The sequence below is a fragment of the Acyrthosiphon pisum genome, chromosome A2, assembly GCF_005508785.2.
Source record: "Acyrthosiphon pisum isolate AL4f chromosome A2, pea_aphid_22Mar2018_4r6ur, whole genome shotgun sequence".
Lineage (NCBI taxonomy): Eukaryota > Metazoa > Arthropoda > Insecta > Hemiptera > Aphididae > Acyrthosiphon > Acyrthosiphon pisum.
The window spans coordinates 52,869,972-52,891,161 of record NC_042495.1 but is presented as its reverse complement, the minus strand read 5'-3'; the positions used below and the strand labels follow the sequence as shown (position 1 = coordinate 52,891,161).

The window sequence follows — 21,190 nt, the reverse complement described above, 5'->3', positions numbered from 1 at the left end:
CACAGAGCCAAAACGAAGTTGTGTATAGTAAAAAAATATCTCATCTCAGAAATACCCTCGTACAGGAAGTAACACACACCATGATATGACGCTACTCACACATTCACTCGTATATTATGGCCGTACATAATAACAATATTATAGATAATCACTATCACATACCCGATGATCCACAGGTGGCGAGGCCCGATATCGGTGGCGCTGTACACGCCGGGAAACGACTTCGTGCCCACGCTGGCCTCGATCCGGTACTTGCGGCAGTGCGGTTCGCCGCTAGTGGCCGAGTACGTCACGTTCCACATGTACTTCGGGTCGGGGCACGTGCCCAAGTCGGTGCCACACACGGACCACGACATCGATGCGCCGGTGGCCAACTGCTCGGCACCGCCGCCGTGGACGAACGCGTCGGCCGCGTACAAGGTGCAGAAGAAGCTGCTGTACCCGGTGAACGTGGGCCGGAACGTGGCCCGCGAGTCGGCCACCACGCACTACGTGCTACCGTCCGACATCGAGCTGTACCCCAGCCCGGGCGTCATCGAGGGGTTCATGGACCTGGTCCGGAGACAAGACCCTCCCCTCCGACGCCCAAAGCCAATGGTGTTCCCGTTACCGATATTCGAGCTGGCGTCCCACATGAAATTGCCGGCCGACAAGAAAGAACTGGTGAGTGAATATATTATCTATTTATTTAGATGACCATCAAGCAAACCGTCCGCGGCATTCGGCTGTAGACATTTTACATTGCAAATAAATTTATAAATTACATGATTGTTGCTTAACTAACGATATATATTATAACGAATAATGAAAAACGATTAAATATTAAGTATAAGATACAATTTATTTGTAAGCTGAGTTTCTGAGATAGGGGGAACTGGATGAGCTGCTATTGGATACGTTGTTGCGGGTTCTGGGTTGAGTTTTTCAGCTAGGTGATCGGATATTTGGAATTGTCTTCTCTCCTTGTCGTATAATCTACATTCAGTTAGAATATACTGAATATTTTACTGTAAGGGACAACATGAACACATATGGGGGGGGGGTCTAATTTCTTCATTACATGTGTGTGTGAGAGGCGCGTGTGTCAAGCGCTAAGACGGTCGATGGAAGTCTAGTATTTTCTTGTGGTGTTGACAGGGAAGCGAATAGGTTGAACGGATTTTTTAATTTCGTCTAGCTTGGTGGACAATTCATTTCATTCCATTTCACACGCTGCAGTAACGTGTCATTTTCAATTATTCTCTTTAAGTCGTTATAGGAGAAGATGAGAGCATCTGGAGATGAGTGGGCGAGTTTGGTATCTGCTTGTTCGTTGCCATCTATATTGCAGTGACCAGGGATCCATATTATATTATATTATGACTACCGTTGTACCGTTGTAGTTGTGGTTGTTGTTATACCATTATATACCTATCATTGTACTAGGTGGTGACGAGTCACCGCAACTGATATTTCTTATAACAATATCTTCAACGCCAATATCGCGTCGGTACCGACGATTTACTACCGCGATCGACCGTCGCCGTCTTTTCATAGCTATACGCGTAACATATTATAATATATTATTATATTCATCCGAAAATCGTTTAAGACCCTACAATATATTATATGAGAAATTATTATATTTCTTTTACGCAACAGTTTACGGTTTTAAACGAGTTTTTAAATCATTGAAAGAGCTAAAAAGTATAAGTTTTCTATTGAATGAAAACCTCGTTAAAATAACTTAACTTTTTCTTTGCATGTGCCGAACAATAAAAATACGCTCTGTTATAATATTATAGTGCACTGGCACCGAGGGAAAAAATAATTTTACAGTGTAAACATAGTACTTTGGTGGTATATAGCGGTATACTGCAAAAAAAAATTATATAGTCCAAACAAACATTTCAAATGGCTGAGTTTTATGATAAATAACATGTATTTAGGAGCTTAATTAAAATTTCAAGGTGACGATTATTATACTATATACAACGCGCTTTGGTGATATTGAAAATGGACACACAATCCTGTGCATTGTGCATTTATACACGAAGTAACCTTAATACATTTTACTTACCAATTATCGCATAATATGCAAAATTACTGTGCATTATTACTGTTACATCACGAGTAGCAATTATCGAGTGAAAGCAAATGCGTACTATGGTTCAATTTTAAATACAATCCACCGTGTCTTGACGAAGTTCTTTATCGACATATTGTATGTTATTATTACTTTAAATTTCAATATTCGGTATATTAATCTCTATTATAGTCTGCATTAAGCGTTAAATATAACATATATACGGTATGGCGTTGTAATCACTGACCACTGATCTCCGATCACTAATCAGCGAGACACAATAATATGAGGTGGGAAAAAATAGTATATGTAGAATATCCACGACGATATGATTAATCAATATATATATTATACGGTTCGACTGAAAATGAAAACGTTTTGTTTTGAAATCCGTGCGTTTGAGTTAAGATTCCGAATAGCTGCCAAGGTATAATAATAAACATTGCACACCTATACTTACTTTCGCGAGAGTTAGATTCGTGTAAATTAAAAATAACGCACAGAAGATTTTATTATTCAAACTGCGTTCATTCCGTCTGCGTACAACTATAATACATCTGCTAGCACATATTAAATATCGCGAGGTACAAACAGTCTGCGGTAGCATTTAAATTTTAAACGCTTCTTATTTTATTTTTTTCTATATAGCTTATTACGTCGTACGACATTTCGATTTTGCTTGTCCGAAAAGCCATAATCACTGCCCAATCATAAATATATTCTTCCGTGATTCGGGCGACGGTATACGTAGACATTATAATAATAATTTTTGTCATCTTGAAAGGGATAAAATATTAATTAGAATTTTCTTCAAATAAAGTAAATACGTCATAGATTATAGGGCTCGAACTATCTTGAATTCCGTGTGGTTTTTTTATTAATTATATATATTATTACTGTAGGCAGTGGCGCAAATAGGGGGGCTTAGCCCCCCTAAAAATCACTCAAAGCCCCCTCAAAAAATAATAGTATACCATTCTTAAAGGTATGTACCTATAAATTATAATTTAAAAAAAAATGTGTTGGGGCTTGAGTCCCTCCTAAAAATGTTTCCTATTTGCGCCACTGACTGTAGGTTAGACTTTTTAAAATTAATTCTAAGACTACCTACAAATAAAAATATAGTAGATTATTGTACGTTCAGACTTTAAATTTAAAGTGCCTATATTTCCTGATTTTACGGTTTATATTGTTCATTTTAAGATTTTAGCACTTGATTGTTGTCGATATAGAAGTACTATAATAATAATATACTGAATTAAAACTTCGCAAATAAAAATAAATATATTCATTTGAGATTTTAATCTTGTACCTATTTCGTGAATTCATGACTAACAATATATTTTATAATATTGTATAGCTGTTGTATAATGTACCATATCTATATCGTAAGTTGATTGTATAGACATCAAGCGTAGAGAGTTAAATTATTTATGTTAATATTTTAAATAATTTAAAATTCACACAAACTTAAAATACACTCACCTTAATTTTAAATGTAAAAATATTGTAGTCCGCGAATAAAAAAATTTAAATGACCGTTTTGTTGCTATTTAAGCGCATATAGCTGTATGCACCTATATAATATATTCAATAGATTTTTATGGCATTCAAGTCCGATCTCTAGACATAGCAGGACTTTCCACTGATCAGAGCGAGATATTTTGTCTATTTTAGGAATAATAATATATAATAGTTATCTCTGATCATGTTCTATCGAAGAATGACATAATTATAAGACCGCTTTTAATGGGTTATACTCGTATACCTATTAAGCTATTACACAAAAATTAACGATTTTTTCCTTTAACGATAAAACAAAATACAAAAGAACACGACTGTGATATGCACGTTAATGCGTTTTATGGTGTTGTACCCACGGTAACAAACCAAGTATACCATTCGATACCTGCACGTGCAGTGCAGGGTATACATTTAAGTTAAAATCAAAATCTTAAAGTACATTATAATTTTGATAAGCACACGAGTGCAAATTTGTAACATTATCAGGCAAATAAGGCGTTCGTTAATCGTGCTGAATATTTTAGACTATGCCTAAATAATATAGTTTTTTTCATGCATAAAAATAAAATAGCACATCACACCGTATACGGTTAATTATGAATAAATAATCGATCGAATTTAAATTTTAGTTAATCTCAACATTTATGTAATATTATAATACATATTTTACGGTAAAACAAAAATCAAGTAAACGATAAGAACAAAAAAAACACGTTTAAGGCGTTAATTAAAAAACGAATCGCTTAAAAAATACATATTAATAAATAAATATACACGATGCGATTATGATGCATATTTTGATTAAATTAGAAAATAATATGAATTAAATCACATATTTTAAGTTTCACCTATAGTTACCTACTATAAACATCCTATTCCTCTATAATCTTACTATAATACTTTCTCGGAAATTATATTAACATATTATATTAATTTGTATATTTTGAAAACGATTGGTGCAATATTGACGATTACGAGTATTTATTACCACCAAACATCGTTCGGCTCGTTTAAACTATTTTTTCTCCCATATTATTTCCATTCACGTACAATATCGCACACTTCCGAAAAATTAATATACAAATCGAATCGGGTCGGTTGCGGACCGCAATTTCAAAAATATTACATCATATTCTGTTCAAAACGTTTACCTACCGCGTTCACGGTATCGTCATTATAATACCTATTATTGTTTATCATTATTAAGTCACGTAAGCGCTGCAATGTATTATACAAAGCGCAAAACGACAGGGATTTTGGCTCGCACATTATATTATTATTATTGTAATTTATACGTCGTATATTATTATTATATTGCCATTGTCCGACCGTTTTACAACGCGCAATGCACCGGATTGGCATTAAAACTTGGTGCAGTGTGTCTACAGGGTGACTCACCAATGACGCAGTTATTAAAATCTGATTTGTGGAATTTTTAAATATGCTTACAGACCATATTTTCAAATCCTCGAAATTTTTTTGTACTGGTTAAGGAGTGTCCCGTGGAGAAACGAACTTGTTTTTCAAATGAGCACGGCCTCTTCTTTTCAGCTGTAAATTATTCAGTGGATAATTTTTCTGAAAAACTCGACGTATCAAAATTAAAATTCGTAGTTTTTGAGTAATTCAACTTAGCGTTCTAAGGATAAAAGAACCATTGTAATGAGTTTATAAGATAAGGAAGGCTATAGTGATTTAAAAATCTTAGTGCCACATCATTAATTAATCTTAGTCTAGCAACGTTAATAGTTTATAAAAATCACCCAAGTATAATATATTCTAGTTCCAATGTATCTCTATTTTATATTTTTTAAGGACTATTATCCTCAGTGGCGCTGAAGTCCAAAATTTCACCAATGACATTAGAAACCTCCACATAAAATTTTGACACCCACCTATTTCTTATAATTACATTACCATACACCAAGTATAATTTATTTTATGTTGTCTATTAAACAAATTTTCATAAAATAACTATAGAATAACAAAGGTGACCCCCAGACTACTAAAATCACCTATGACAATTGTCATAGGTAAATATATATTTTGGCGCCACTGATTATCCTTAGTATGAACATCTTAAAAATTAAGAAACTACTCATTCACATTTTGAATTAAGTACACCAAAAAGTTATCCACTAAATAATTCACATTAAAAATGAGGGGATTCACATTTGAAAAACAGAAGTTTGTATTGCCACAGGATATTCCATAAGTAGTTAGTTCCTACTAGTAGGACATTCCTTTAGTACAAAAAAATTCAAGAATATGAAAAAAAACTGTTTTTGAGTATACAAAAAAAAAAAATCAGAACTTGAAAACTGTTAAAAGAAAAACGGGGTGAGAATGCTCCGTGAATCATCCTATATAATATAGCTACACGTATAATATTATAATATTATTATGTCTTCGGTGTACCATATGAATTTGCACACAAACCGCGCACGCTGCATTATAATGATTTATCTGAGTCAAAGGTGTTCTGCTGACATAGCTTTTCGGTACGACGACATCCGAGACCGACGAAATATATTTAAGATGATTTAGAAACATACTGCAGTGATTGTTTTAAAGGGGTTAGATGCGTTAACTACGCCTTACCTACCTACCATTACAGTGGCGCCAAATTTTTAAAATGTAGTTAGGCAATTTCAAAACTTTGCGGCCTCGATGCATCTTAATATTAGTAAATAGAGATAGGTACCCTAATAAACATATACTCATAACAATGGCTTAAATATACTCATAATAAGGTTATGATGCAAATAAAATGTAGCTCGCCGGTCACGTTTTTCAAAAAAGAGGACAACTTGGACTTCGGCGTCACTGTACACGTCATAATTCGCTTACGATCGGTAGAAGTTTTTCAACGACATATCCGAGAAAAATTCCGGGAATTCGAGGTGGATAAATATATTACATTTTTTTTATGTTCATAAAATTGTATTAATAAATCAACTGCGTTTGCAGAAGTAATGGTAACAGCGCATTGTTCCGGGAACATTATATTTTCTGAAGTATATCCTAGAACGTTGAGGTGATTGGGCCAATTCCGGTCGTTTGGCCAATATAGAATATTATGTACAGCATAATATTATATAGGTATAGGTGTTATATAATATTAGCATCGGTAGTTGGAGAACTTGGCTTAATTCTTGATTTTTTCTCGACCGAAACGTTTTTATGTTCGTGAAAGCTCTACGCCACCGCGAGTATCGAGCATTTTCTTCGTACGAAAAGTTCCGTCTCGGAAAAACTATACACCGTTTTGTATACAATGCACGATTATTTTTTTATTATTATTATTATTCGGAAAATGCCACGGCGTATATTAATAAAATCCAGAGGTCGGTCATAAAACTTGAGCGAGGACCTAATAATTAGCTGGAAAAAAAATATACCTTAACGGCGGGAAAAACTAATTTCGGTTTTACTGCCCAACGTATATAGCCAGTTGCAACGGCCGGCGGTGTAATTTCTGTTTGTCGGGTACCTATATATTATATGGGTGTATTATTAAAAGTCGCTGGAGCGGTGGCGGCGGGATTTATTTTACGATTTTCCGGCAAAACCACGCGTAGACACATTACGCCTGTAATGTATATAGACATATAATAGTATAGCATATAATGTTATATTGTTATTATATTATTATTATCATTCAAGGCCTCCGCCGCCACTGCAAAACACGACCGACCGCGACCGCGGCGAGAACGACGATGACAACTGCGACGACGACGACGACTTCTCGTCTTCGATTCGGATCTAAAGTTCAAGTTCAAAGAAACGAAACCCTACACAGCTAACAATACCTATGTCCTATATATAATAATTAACAATAATAATACACACGCTATACACGCGCGTAGGTATAATGTATAATATTTTCACGGTTCGCCTATCGGCCGCGACTACAGGAAATAATAATATTATGTTATTATAAAAAAATCAAAATGTAAAAACAATCAGTTAACGGTACGAGAACGGCGGCGGCTGAATATACGCATCACATTAATTATGGGTGGGTATATGTAGAATGTAGGTACAGAATACAGATAGTAATAATATGAGCGAGTGCTTAATATATTATTAGGCACATTATACATACTATTATAATAATATCATGTATATACAGGGTGGTGATTCACCAAGCTTGTGTATGTATATTATAAAGCAATTGTCTTTAAGGTTATCTTCCTGAAAATTTTAAAAATAAAAATTTGAATAAATAAAAGACTAAAATGGAGGTACGCGTGCTAGATGAATCACCCTGTATATTATAAGTACCTAGTAGTGTATAATCTGATCGTTATCGTGTCATCGCCATCCTCACGCGGATATAATATTATCTCGGCCGCGGGCATCTCAATGTAACGATGTTATATAGGTATATTTTATTATGCGAGTGTATTGTATTAATAATAATAATAATACTACTGCATTGGGTACCAAATACACTCGTCCGCAGAACAATAGGAATTTTATAAACAAATACGTATATATTTGAATTATGGTTCCATTGACGAACCGCAAGGTTGTAGCTCTGTGGATACACAATAGAGTGCAAGAGTGAAAAATAAAGAAAAGAAAAGGATGCATTATATTATTATCACTATTATTATTATTATTATACCAATTCGGGTGAGCGCAGGTATCCGCCGCTGCCCGTAGAAATACCAGTAAAAACGTTTTTATATTTTGCAATAAATCTTCAGTCGGTTCGTTTCAGTCGTTTTTTACGGGAACAATACGCTGATCTAAGGTTTTCCACTATAGCCGACATTGTAGAATATAATACGAACGAAAAACTGCACTTTCAAGTGTCCATAGCTCCTCGTGTAAGTGCTCGTTCGGTACACGCTAGAAGTTCAAATTTCAGGCATTGAAAATTAGATTTTTTTTTAACTTCTCATATTGTTGCGTTGTTTTTGTGATTTAATTTAACTTTTAGAGTTAAATATTATATATTTTTTGTTAACACTACTATTAGGTACCTGACTTCATGTATGAAATTGCACAAGTTTAATATGTATAATTTATATAATATGCGAAAAAAAAATATATATTATATTATTATATTAGTACGACACCATAACGAATGTTTTCTGGAATTGGCTGCCTTGAAATTCGTCGCGGGTCCGGTTGGAGGGACGGCGACGACGACGACGACGACCTGCAAGAGCCAGATGACAAGTGTATATAATTTACTTGTCATCAATTGTATTATCCAATTTTAAGTAGACAAAAATAACCTGTTTGAAAAAGTCTGATCATAAAATATTAACGAAACACTAATAATACATTTTTCACGTTTTGTCATAATGATTTGAAATTCAAACAAATTGTTATTAATTTTAATAATAATTCTGATTGATGGAAACCGATTTAGTTCAAAACAATTCTGGACCGATACAAAATTATAACGAGGTGGGGAAAACTTTTCACTAAAATTAATATTTTATATTATTATTGTTATTACTACGATCGTCGACGGGCAGGCAGCACTTTTGCCATATCGCTACACTTTCCGACTATATTGTAACAATATAATATTCATTTATCGTGTTATGATGTAGTTAGTATTGTCTTCGCTTGGATGTGAAACGCGATTGTCCACCGAAAAAAAACGACGGAACACCACGAAATAATATCTAATAATTATAATACATATTATTATTACGATATTTATAATGAGTTCAGAGCTGTATATATATCTACACCTACAAAATAATAATAATTGACAAACGCCGCCGCCGTTTGTGAAACACATTCCAAGGTTGATGATGATAATATTATACTACATCGTAAGCACAAGCGTGTAGGTAATTATAATATAATATAATATGTATCATCGCGTCGTAACTTTTACAGCATTATTTTCTTTTTGTTATTCACACCCCCTCCCACGACTGCAGACCACAGACGACGTTTCGATCGATATAAATAGATACTCTGCCACGTGACTATAATATTATTATGTTTATCGTATATAATATAGGTAACTCGCATAACGGATATTAATATCATCTTTAGACATTCAAAACGATTACTTTGGCGTTTACCGCGTCCTATTATTATTTATTAGTCGTTTTACTTTTTTATTTTTTTTTTTATTTTCTCGTACATACCTATAGTGTAGGATAATAACTATTAACTATATTATATTGTCATAATGAATTCCTCCCCGGGACAGAATATTCACCGGTTAATACATGGAAAATACGCGTTTCCGGAGCGTAATTGATTCCGTCGTAAATTACGAGCGCATAATAATAATAATGAGACGATGTCGATTATTACACATTTATATAATATATATATATATTAACAGGCGGCCGAACTCGTATTAAAATATTAATAATAATATTATCCAAAAGGCATATGATTTATGTCGTTGTGGGTTGTGTTTATGTTATAAGAGTTATCCATCTACCCGAATCCGTGGGGCCATAGTCTTGATAATATTATAATAAACGATCTATGTGCAGCCAACGGTCACGAGAAGGAAACCCGTTTGTCTCTATAGTTTTTAATAAAGCCTCGTTGTAATTATTATTGAAAGAAAAAATAACAAAAACTAGTTTGGAACGCCGAGCGAATGTAAAATTATTGTTCTGTTTAGTTAATTATTTATTATTTTATAGGAATAATAAAAATAACAATTAAAACTGTTATCGCGACTCACGAGTACCACGACATTTGCGTACGCGAAAACGCGAATGCCAAATGACTATAATACGCTGCGGTGAAGTTCCCGGGCGTAATAATCCTTATAAAGCGCTTTTTAATACTCCACCGGTCAGGTGGGGGTGGGTTGTTACTGGTGGTTTGCCACCCCACCCGGCTATAGAATTATAAAATTTTCATCTCCCCCCCCCACCATCGATGTTATTATAATAATATTAATGGCACGGCGAGAAGTGAAGAGACGTGTCGACGCGGATAGAATGAAACAAAAGCCGAGTCGCTCTGTGACGGGGTCGTAGGTGGCGGCGTGGAGGCGGTGGTGTTCGGCATTAATCCGTGACATCGTTCGTCCTGGTGGACGTACCATTAAAATAATATTGTTAATGAAATAATAGTCCATGGTATTCGCCTTTTATCAAGATTACATTATTACATTTTAATCCTGACGAGTGTGGTGGAAATTAATTTGACCGCAAAACAACCGGAAGATAATTTGTTTTAATAAAATAATTTAACAATCAGGAACCGACTTCTTTTTTTCTCAGATGAGAATCACACCCTTTTTATATAAATTGATAATCAGACGACTTTTACGACCGTTTATACATCGTTCCGCTAAAATAAAATGAGAAATATATAAGAATAAAATGTATTTAAACTTAGTTTTAGAAAAAAAAATTTTTTTTAAGACCTACAACTTGATGTTGTATGCGTAATTTAATATCGATATCTACATAATTTTATTCTTCGGAGCTCGACCCAAGACGATTGCCCTCTTCCTTGTTACTGTCAATGTCTCGTCCTCTGGCTGCTGGCGCCCGTCTATATAACCACGTCTGTTTGCACAAAATACAAACGTTGCGATATTATAAACTTTCACTCTGCAGTTTTTACAGGCTTTTGATCGTCCTATACCGGTCTCTCGTTTTCTCTGATACAATCGTGATAGTATAACATATTAAAATACTATGCGTGCCAATACATTGCAATAATTTCATTTTTTACATACATACGACGGCCTTTGCAATTTTTGATTAAATCATTTTTTTTTCTACAACAGGTGTCGATGCTTAAAAACGGTTCGGCCATCACTTTTCACAAAAAAGTGTGTCCTGACTGTCACACGGTGCCCAAGTTCAAGGAATGGGCCAGTGCCAAGCCCAAACCTGGTGTCAGTGTGTTCCACACGGGAAAGCGGACCGGATATCATCTGCACTGGGAGCCGATATTCATCGGCACACACAACGATCCGTTGTACGACGAGAGACTGAGCTGGGAGGGTAAAATGGACAAAATGACTCAGGTATGTGAGCGTGTGTACAGATCGTCACTAGCAAAAACGTTAATAATTATTGTAATATTTACAGTAGTGAGTATAGGATCCGGATTTGTATATGTGCATATTTTTCTTTTATTAACTTGAAGTAATTCTGACTGAATATGTCGACGTTTTGTAACACGTAGATTCGATAGTTGGTAATATTTTGTTTTTGCATATTCGAGTAAACATTAATAATATAAGTTATACAGCTGATACTTCTAGATAATAGTAGATAGTCCCATATTTTATATTCAGGATAAATTTATAATTTTAAAAATATTTTATGCAATACCAAACGTACGCATTACTAATATTATTGTTATTAATGCCTTTTCAATTGTTTCGCAATAAATTGATAAAAATCACTAAAAAATACCTTTCAAGTCCCAATTTAAAAATCTTTCAGAATTTTATGCCATTTTCTGAGTATTTCTATGTGCCTATACCCATAAAAGTATAAACGTATTATATCGTTGTGCGTATTATATTATACCGAAGGGGTTTATTGGTCCCGACGGACGTCTTCACGAAAATAAAACATTAATCGATCATCGTCTCTTAATAATAATAAAAATAATAATAACACAATGTAGGTACATATAATATGCTAATTCGCCATCATAAAAATATCATAATATTATATTATTATCATATCGAGTATTAATGTATTTACCGCATGGTAATGCCCTCGGGATCGTAATGTTCCGTCCGCGCTCCTTCCGTTATCATTGGGGCGGAGAGGGGGTTAAAAGGCATCACGATAATATGATAGCTAGGTACCTATATAATAATTAGTGCGATTGGTTCTCATTGTCTCGTTCTATTATTCTGTGCACACAGGGTTACACGCTGTGCGTGCTCGACTATGAGTTCCACATACTGGACAACGCTTTCCTGACGCACAAGCCGGGCATCAAGACGCTGAAAAAGGACCCTGCCCGACAGGTGCTGGCGTCCAAGACGTACAGTCTCATCAAGAAAGTCATACTCCCCGAGCTCAAGGTCCTGTACGGCGTGAAAAAAGGATGCGCCGTGTAGTGCGTATACGTATGACGCATACGTATTGTATATAATATTATATGATAATATATATACACACACACACATACACACACACACACATCTATTATATATAGGGACGCACGGTCGCGCCGAGCACACTCGGCGCGTTAGGGACCACAGGTCAGTGAAATGTCCGTCCGGACTATTGCATCAATATTTTACTTAGCTTTTGTTTCCATAATAATATTATCATATAATTATTATATTATTATATATTGTTATAATATAAATAATATAATTCATAATAATATAAAATTATATGCAAAGTGAAAAATGATTTTTTAGGCACACTCTGCTCTCACCATTTTGATGATTTTGCACAACGGAAGCGCATAAAAATTAAAAATAGGTTGTGCAAGGTGCATGCTTAATAAATTATATCATTATAATATTATTATGTACTTATATACGTATATTTAACCGAGTTTTATTTTTCTAATTTACGCGTTTGTTTTTCTTTTTCAGATAGACTCATCGACTGATAGATTAAATGTATACGCTTCCTTTATTTTCCCTCTCCCCCTCCCCCTTCCGGATATCATTCAATACGTACAATCACGTGGTGGCTGTGTATGCGTGTGTGTATGTGGGTTGGTGTACAGTACTTATTGGGACGAGTGTTTCATTTCCGACAGCGACATACGATAAGGAATTATACGCGTCACCGCGGTATTATCTCTCGCGTCACTTTTTTTTTTTATTATTATTATTATATTGTATCGTAAAATTATCGTGTAAAATAAGTTTATTTAAATTTTTTTAATTATCACACAGCCCATACACATATAAAATAGCTCGATGTACATAATAGTACCTACTAACCTATGTATCGTATGTGTTCTTGTCGAGAACCAAAAAAATATAATTGTACTTTTTTTAAAATTTTTTTTTTTTTGTTAACGCCTGTACAAAATAGATGCCAATTTTTAGTTTTATAGGTACGTGTACATTTGAAGCCTTCAATCAAACGGAATTATTATACTTTTCTGAGCACACCACTCGACACGCTAATGCTCCGCTACATAATATTATTTTTCACTTTCATTCGTCTTCTATATTATATTATGTTGATTTTTCTATCATACATCTTCTTAAACGCGCAATATATTTCATTTTATTACTATTGTACTTCTTTCATTTTGGTGTTCGGGATATTTTCAAAGGGATAAAAAGGATCGCCTCCAATTGCAAACGTTTAGACAATTTTCCATTGACATTTTTAGTATCGAACCGTTCACCCTTCGTCCTTCTCCCTCAGCGCATACACTTAAATCGTCAGAACCCTTTTATTTATTTATTTTTTTTTTAGTCAATTTTTGAGTATCAAAACGTTTATGCTATTCGATGCGATCATAAGTATTGTTTTAAGTCCTTCTTGTATACAATTATCATTATTATTATTATTATTATTATTATTATACTATCATTAAGTAGTTTGTGATTTAATATTTATGCCATTATATAAAATTATAATTTGCCAATCAATCGCTGATCTATTATTATATGCATACGTATTGATGATGTCAAACAAATACGTAGGCATATTAAGTTAACCTAATTAGCGTATAAGAAAAATATGTACGATAAATAGTTATTTAATATACACACAAGAATAATATATACAGTCATTATATTATACTTTTATTATTTGTATTATTATTATTATTAATATTATTATTATTTTATTGGTAGTATGACTATCGTTAATGCCAGATCAAATTTTTGACTATACACATTAGTACACTTACCTATACGTATATGAATATATTATTATGATTATAAAAAATATGAATATATATTTTACGAAAAAATCAGTATAACGGTATAGAAGATATTATAACGTTTTATTGTGATCTCTCGTATGCTTGTAAGATTATTTTTTATAGACTAATCAATGATGTTGACAACGACGATATAACCGAATCGATTGCATTTGTAACAATTTTTCATATGCCTACATACAATATATATTAGATCTATATATTAATATATAACTGCACGGTACGTGAATATCGTAATAGTAGGTTTTAAAAGTTGTAACCGTTTGATATTTAAAACAATAATTGTATTATTAATATTTGATGTCGTACCATTTTATTGTTATCCGAAATAACGTGCAGATATATAATATTTTTATCGATAGGAATAATTTGTATAGCTCCAGTCAAAAAAAAAAAATTTGCTTGTAAGAATCAATTGCCAATATAATATAATGTACGGACATGATATTTTTAATTTATTTGAAAAGTAATAAAGTTATATACGTTGTAACGTTTGGTACTTGTCTTTTATTTCCATAATATCTTTCCTCAACACGAATAATAACTACATATATAGGTACATTTAAATGAAAAATGCCGAAATTCCGTTTCTGAGCATTGCATCGTTATTGTAATATTATAATAAGTATTATGTAATGTAATCAATACAATAATAACTCAATATTATTCTGATTATTATTGTAAAATTACAATAAAAGTATACACACACCACTCGCTATAATGCATTCAAATTATATCCACCAATTCTCAATTTACCGCAAAGCCTTGGTCGAAGTTACTTTTTTTTTTTACCAGATCGTCGAGTTGATAACCGATAGAATATTTTCATCATTATTATTATTGATTTTTTATTTAAACTTTGAGTACCTTATACAGTTATACTATATATATTATATTGCCATAAGTTACACTTTTAATTTTTTTTCACACAAATAATTGTAAAAAAATGTATATAGTATATGAAAGAGTATTTTAATATCTCATCTGTCCGTAAATAATTTACTACAATCAAAGAAAAAAATCGAAAGTTCCTTAATAAATCGGTTGTTGATTTATTTTTTTTAATCTATCGATACCATTCCACCTTATACACCACTTCAAATATGCTAATATGTTTTTATCTATTATAAACAACGCGACAATTAACCTAATAATATATTATACTATTGATGACAAGTAATAAAAATTATTGGTGATTTTTAATGCTCAAAACATATTATCCTCCGTTTGATGATGCAAATAGAGAAATATATATATTTATATCATAAATCATATACCTACTTGGTTATTAATTAATAATTATTATGTTAACAATGGACACTAATTTATTTCTAAAACGATAATATTATTTTATGAAAACGAATTAGTAATCGGTATTTTAGATGTATTAATATACCCTTCTAGTGTTTTAGATTGCCGATATTCTTTTCACCCTTATGTTTGTTGTTGGGTCCACTATCAGTTTTTTATTTGTTAACGGCAACTTTTTTCTGTATTAAATAATAATGATTTATTTTTAGTGATATCGAATATTATTGAATGATAATCATTCAATAGTTTTAGAACTAACTAAAAAGCCAATTGCAGTATACGGTATACCATTGAAAATGTGTAAACTGTAAGATTGCAGATCTTATCTAAATTGTATGCACATCGACATTGTTATAAGAATATTATTCAACTTAGAGATAATATTTATTAAAAAATATAAGTTGCCATTTGAAAATCAAAAGTTGATAGTGTATTACATTAACAAACTAGAGTGAAACCTCTAAAAGCAATACAAAATGTGAAAATCGCACGCGTCTCAGAAAATAGAAAAAAACAATTTCTGAAATAATTATAATGCTCACTATTAAACCAGTCATATTTTGTAGATAATTACCGTTTCGTATTTATATATTCCGTCGTATTTCTTTATGTTGCTGCAATATGGGGGTGCATAACGGTCATGTTTATACGTCATGTTATAAGCAGAGCCTTGCTAAGGGGGGTTGCAAATAGGGCAAGTGTCCCAATGCCGTCAGAAGAAGTAGCATTTTAAAGGGTGGAAAATGTTTAAATATGTGTGTTTAATAAGGGTACCACATATTATTGCCACGGAACGCCGATGAAAATTAGCAAGGCACTGCATACGAGCCACTTAAAATGTGACCAGAGTGTTTTTTTGTGCATACGCGCATAAGTCTTACGCGTTTCGAGTTAGATATAATATTTTTTTGAGCAACATGACGTCCAACACGATAACATAGTAGGTGGGTGACAACCTATACCTATACGCGTTTTCGGGTATTCTGCGTGCTCGCAATATAACTATTATACAACAAGTAGAATAATAATAATATTGCAAGACACGCAAGAATCGGTTCGAGTGATTCTGTAAATAAATCGTGACGAAATCGCGAGAGGTTTTAAATTCAACAAATCTGGAGTGCCCACGCGGGGGAGTGTCACGGATAGCGAACGGTATACTATGCATAAACCACTCGAAAAAAGTTTTAAAAACGAAGAACGTGCGCGCGCGTGTAATTGTATTCGTCACGGGACTATTGGAGCTTTACATTTGTATGCGCGAAGCCGGGTGCGCAGTAAGAGGAAAATATAGACTTTTGCCGCAACGGAAATAAAATTATAACTATCAAAATTGTCGGGTCGTGGTACTTCAACTGCGAGTACCTTTCCTCTCTGCAGTATAATTAACCGTTGTTTTGAAGTTACAAAAAAAAATACCTACTGTGCAGATCAACTCGTTCTTATTCTCGAGATATGGTTTTGGCCCCAATTATCAATCGGTCGCCGTTTTATCATTGATCAAATAAACGATCTACATTATTATTATGGTTTTTCAAAATATACCGATTTCGTAAAATATTATAACATGTATACGTACTTCACTACTTCGCTACAGTATATTGTAAATCTTCGAGACCGAATTCGACGACAATTTTTAATCGTCGAGTACGTTGTTGCGTCGGTTCAATAATAAAATATTTTAACACGGCAAACTGGTAACGCGATATTATTTTCAAATATTTCAGTACCCCCGAGTACCTATGACCTATAATATGAAAATGACGGATGATCAATATTACAGTTGTAAGAATAAATCGGTTTTCAAACTACCTGAAATATCAAATGTTGTACCTCACAACATGAACGATTCTTACTAAAGTACCTTTGGCCTACCTTGGCCATTGACATAGTTCTTGTTCGATATGTTTTTAATCTTCGAAGACGACGAAACAGTATTATACTGATTGGATCAAAGGTGATGATTAGTAATGACTAACGAAAATATAAACCAATCGCATCAAATTAATAATATAAAAAGCATAACTCGTTGTTCATGAATGCTCAAAACCATTTAATAATACAAATTTTATAACTTATAAAAATACGATTCACTTGAAATATCTTATGTTGGATAACGAAGTGCAATGTTATTAATTTAACAGTTTAATGCTTAAAATTAAATTCATCGCTCAAAAATACGATGCTGCCAGATACTAATTTTACGTTGAACATTAAACTACCACATTTACCGTCGATTAATACCTAACTGAAATTATTATTAATAAGTAAAATCAAACTGTCTGCGAAAAAATCACCATCGCCATTGCTGACAACAAATTAATATAAAATATATGTAGTTGAATCAAATTCTAACTCTTAAAATATCAGGGTTACCTTATGTGTTTTACTCGCTATTATTTTCTGGTTTAAGTATCGTAGGTACTGGGTAGTTCAAAACGAATTCGAATTTTGATTAAATTAAATAATTGACAAGCTTAATTTTTACTAATACAAAATGTATTGAACTGTTATCATTTTATTGTTTAAATTAAATATTTAGAATTTTCACAGTGATGTTTTCACTGTATATTACGCTATACTGTATACAATATATTTTAAGGCATTTAACAATTTATTTAATCGAAATTTTAATTTTTTAGACATTTAAAACAGCTATTTTAAAACATTCTTGGCCAAGTTGATCCGAGTTTTCAACTCTTATAGTTTACACAGGAGTTTTCCCTAATCTTATGTGTAACACAGCGTGCGTCGGAACTCGACGCGGCGTAATGTATAGGCAAAATAGGTACTTCACTGTTTCGAGAACATTTTAAAATATTTAACTAACTGTATTTTTTGTGTACTTTATAATTTATGTTATACTGCAGAATGCCTCGTCATGTTTACCCTGGAACACACCCGCTTGCCTACTTAAATGTAATCTCTTCATGCCCAAAACTTTAAAACTTACACAACTATTTGAATACCCAATGGAAATTAATAATTTAGCATTTTAAATATTTATTTCAATTAGTTATATAATTAGCCGTTAAAGATTTTTAAAGTTAAGATGGACCAAGAAAAACTAAAAACTACATTACATCATTGTGGCTCTTGAATACAGTAATAATTTTCCACAGTAATTTTTCAAAAATCTTATTAATGAAAAATGTTCCTGGTGAAAAATACGTGACAAAAAACCAACGCCGTACATTATATTATTCATTATATTATTACAGTTGGCGTTTTGTTATTTCTAGTACTATACGACGATGAGAACAAAATAAATTGGAATAAAATCATTCGACAGGGTCATTAAATTTCAGAATCTAATATTACTTCTAAGTAATCATCGACGTCCGACTGTTTTCTGAACTGAAGCTCTGTACATTTTCCCACCAATTATATATATTATTCATTCAAGTTGACAACTGGCTCGCATTGAAACAATTAGATTCGAACACAAAGATTGAATAATAGATTTTTGTCTCTTGTATAGTTCATAAATATCCAACATTATAGAAACTTTAACTCGAAAGTTAGAAGAATGGACCATCATGCAAAACTCCAGTTAAAACAGTGAGTACAACAAAATGTTTATATTTATGCGAAAAAACTGTTTACGTACCCATCTACTGAAACAATGGGTAATAAAAATAAATTTTGTACATAAAATGTTTTTCTTAAATGTCAAAAACTATAATAATACTGTGAATTAATTTTGCACGTGGAAAACAAAAATATCTACCTATATTGTTACAGCACCGTTAGATATATATTATATTTTTTTTAATTAAAAGCTATTTAATCTGTCAAGAAGTTCCATCACTGGGTGGATTCTTCCTTCAAGCCTCCAACCCATCATCTCCCACAGCGCTTGTACTTATTGTAAAAAAAAACACAGTTACAGATTGTAACAAAAAAAAAAAAATAATAAAAGCTATAAATTGTTCGTTATTTTAATTTATTCGTCAGTAATAATGTTATTACAAGACTAATAAAAGAAGTTAGCTATGAAAAATTATTCTTATCGAATTATATAATGAGAATTTGCAATAGAATATATTCGCCACAAATCATGATGGTGTGAGGCAATATATTATTATGTGGGTTGTGCAGCTGAAATTTTATCGTCTCACCGGCAAAAAAGTTTGCGCCGCCACTGCGTGTGAATACACCTAAATACGTTTGTAGGCTACTTAATTTGCACCATTGCGTTCATTCGGCGATATTATTTTTAATGGTGTAATTTGGCTTAGGTGCCAAACCGGTGGACGGTGACGATGCATCTGAACAAACGACCGTTGCATTATTTCATTGCGACTCTTTTTGCGGGTTTTTTTTGTTCTTTTAAATTAAACGAGGCCGAACAAAAAAAAAAAGCGAAACAAAATTGGAAAAAAAATAAAGTTTATCTTTTTGTACTATGCGGATCGATTTCCACCGTTGTCGTCGCAGAATGTTCTATTTTATCGACGCATTTATACGCACACGATCTGGTAGAGTGCCAAGCTGTTCTTTTTTCCGACTTCCGAAAATATTTTTATCCTAAAACCTAGCGCAAAAGGGATGAAAAATATATCAATATTATTATTATGCGGTGCGTGTTTTTTTTTCAGTCGCTTTCCGACCACAAAATAGCTGCAGAGACATATACATAATAATATTATATTATATGTATATAAAATAAAACTGCGTTTAGAATAGCCCATAGAAACGGCTCATATACGATTTCCCCGAGAGGTAATGGCAACGGGGTGGCCGGATAAATATGTTTATAAAATTGAAACGACGCTATTTAAATGCGAAGTCATACGAAGAGCGATAAAAGTTTTTTTAAAGTTAATTCATAATACAAATCTCGTAGCTTAGGTATTTTTGAAAATTTGAAATCACTCGTAGGTATATCGTTAATTTGACTTTTTACCATGGTATTAAATAGCAATCAAAGGTGGGCAAGTTGATGAAAATAATTAACTAAAGTTAAGAGAACACAACATCGACAGCTGTTAACAAATTATATTTTTTTTTTATTTCAAGTCAAAATATACCATCTATATTGGATGACATAATAGGTATATATGATAAAAGACAGATAACATGTGAGTACAAAAAAAAAGTGAGTAAAGAAGCCACCCAAAGACGGTTGTGGAATCTTTTATAAAAGTGTTTGGCTTCTTCATAGATTGTTTTTAATTTCAGGTCTGTGTGGAGAGTATGATTAGATATGTAAGGGGGAGGGCATTAATTAATGTTCTTAAGTTTTGAAAGGTAATTTAAATTTGTCTTTTTTCACTTTCCTATATAGTTGGATGCTGTAAGTCCAGATTGGTTTCAGTAATGTTTTGTAGATAAGGACAAAGGTGAGCAAGTTAATGAAAATAATTAACTCAAGTTAAGTTAAGTTAAGAGGACACAAGATCGATAAGTTAAAAGTTAATATAGAAAAAAATATTA

The 21,190-nt window shown here is 32.8% G+C and overlaps 1 protein-coding gene across 2 annotated transcripts in view; it reads left to right on the top strand.

The window, feature by feature from the left end:
• Positions 1-14,297, top strand: part of LOC100159373 (beta-1,4-glucuronyltransferase 1) — a 72,131-nt gene extending 57,834 nt beyond the window's left edge. Inside the window, exons 6-9 of one of the 2 annotated variants that reach the window (XM_001942626.5) lie at positions 177-663; positions 11,337-11,579; positions 12,438-12,779; positions 13,125-14,297. In XM_001942626.5, coding sequence (XP_001942661.1) covers positions 177-663; positions 11,337-11,579; positions 12,438-12,635 — 928 coding nt within the window. In that variant the 3' untranslated portion in view covers positions 12,636-12,779; positions 13,125-14,297. Of the gene's footprint in view, positions 1-176; positions 664-11,336; positions 11,580-12,437; positions 12,780-13,124 lie in introns of those variants that run through there. The other variant, XM_029490795.1, reaches the window with a different exon arrangement.
• Positions 14,298-21,190: the final 6,893 nt, after the last annotated feature.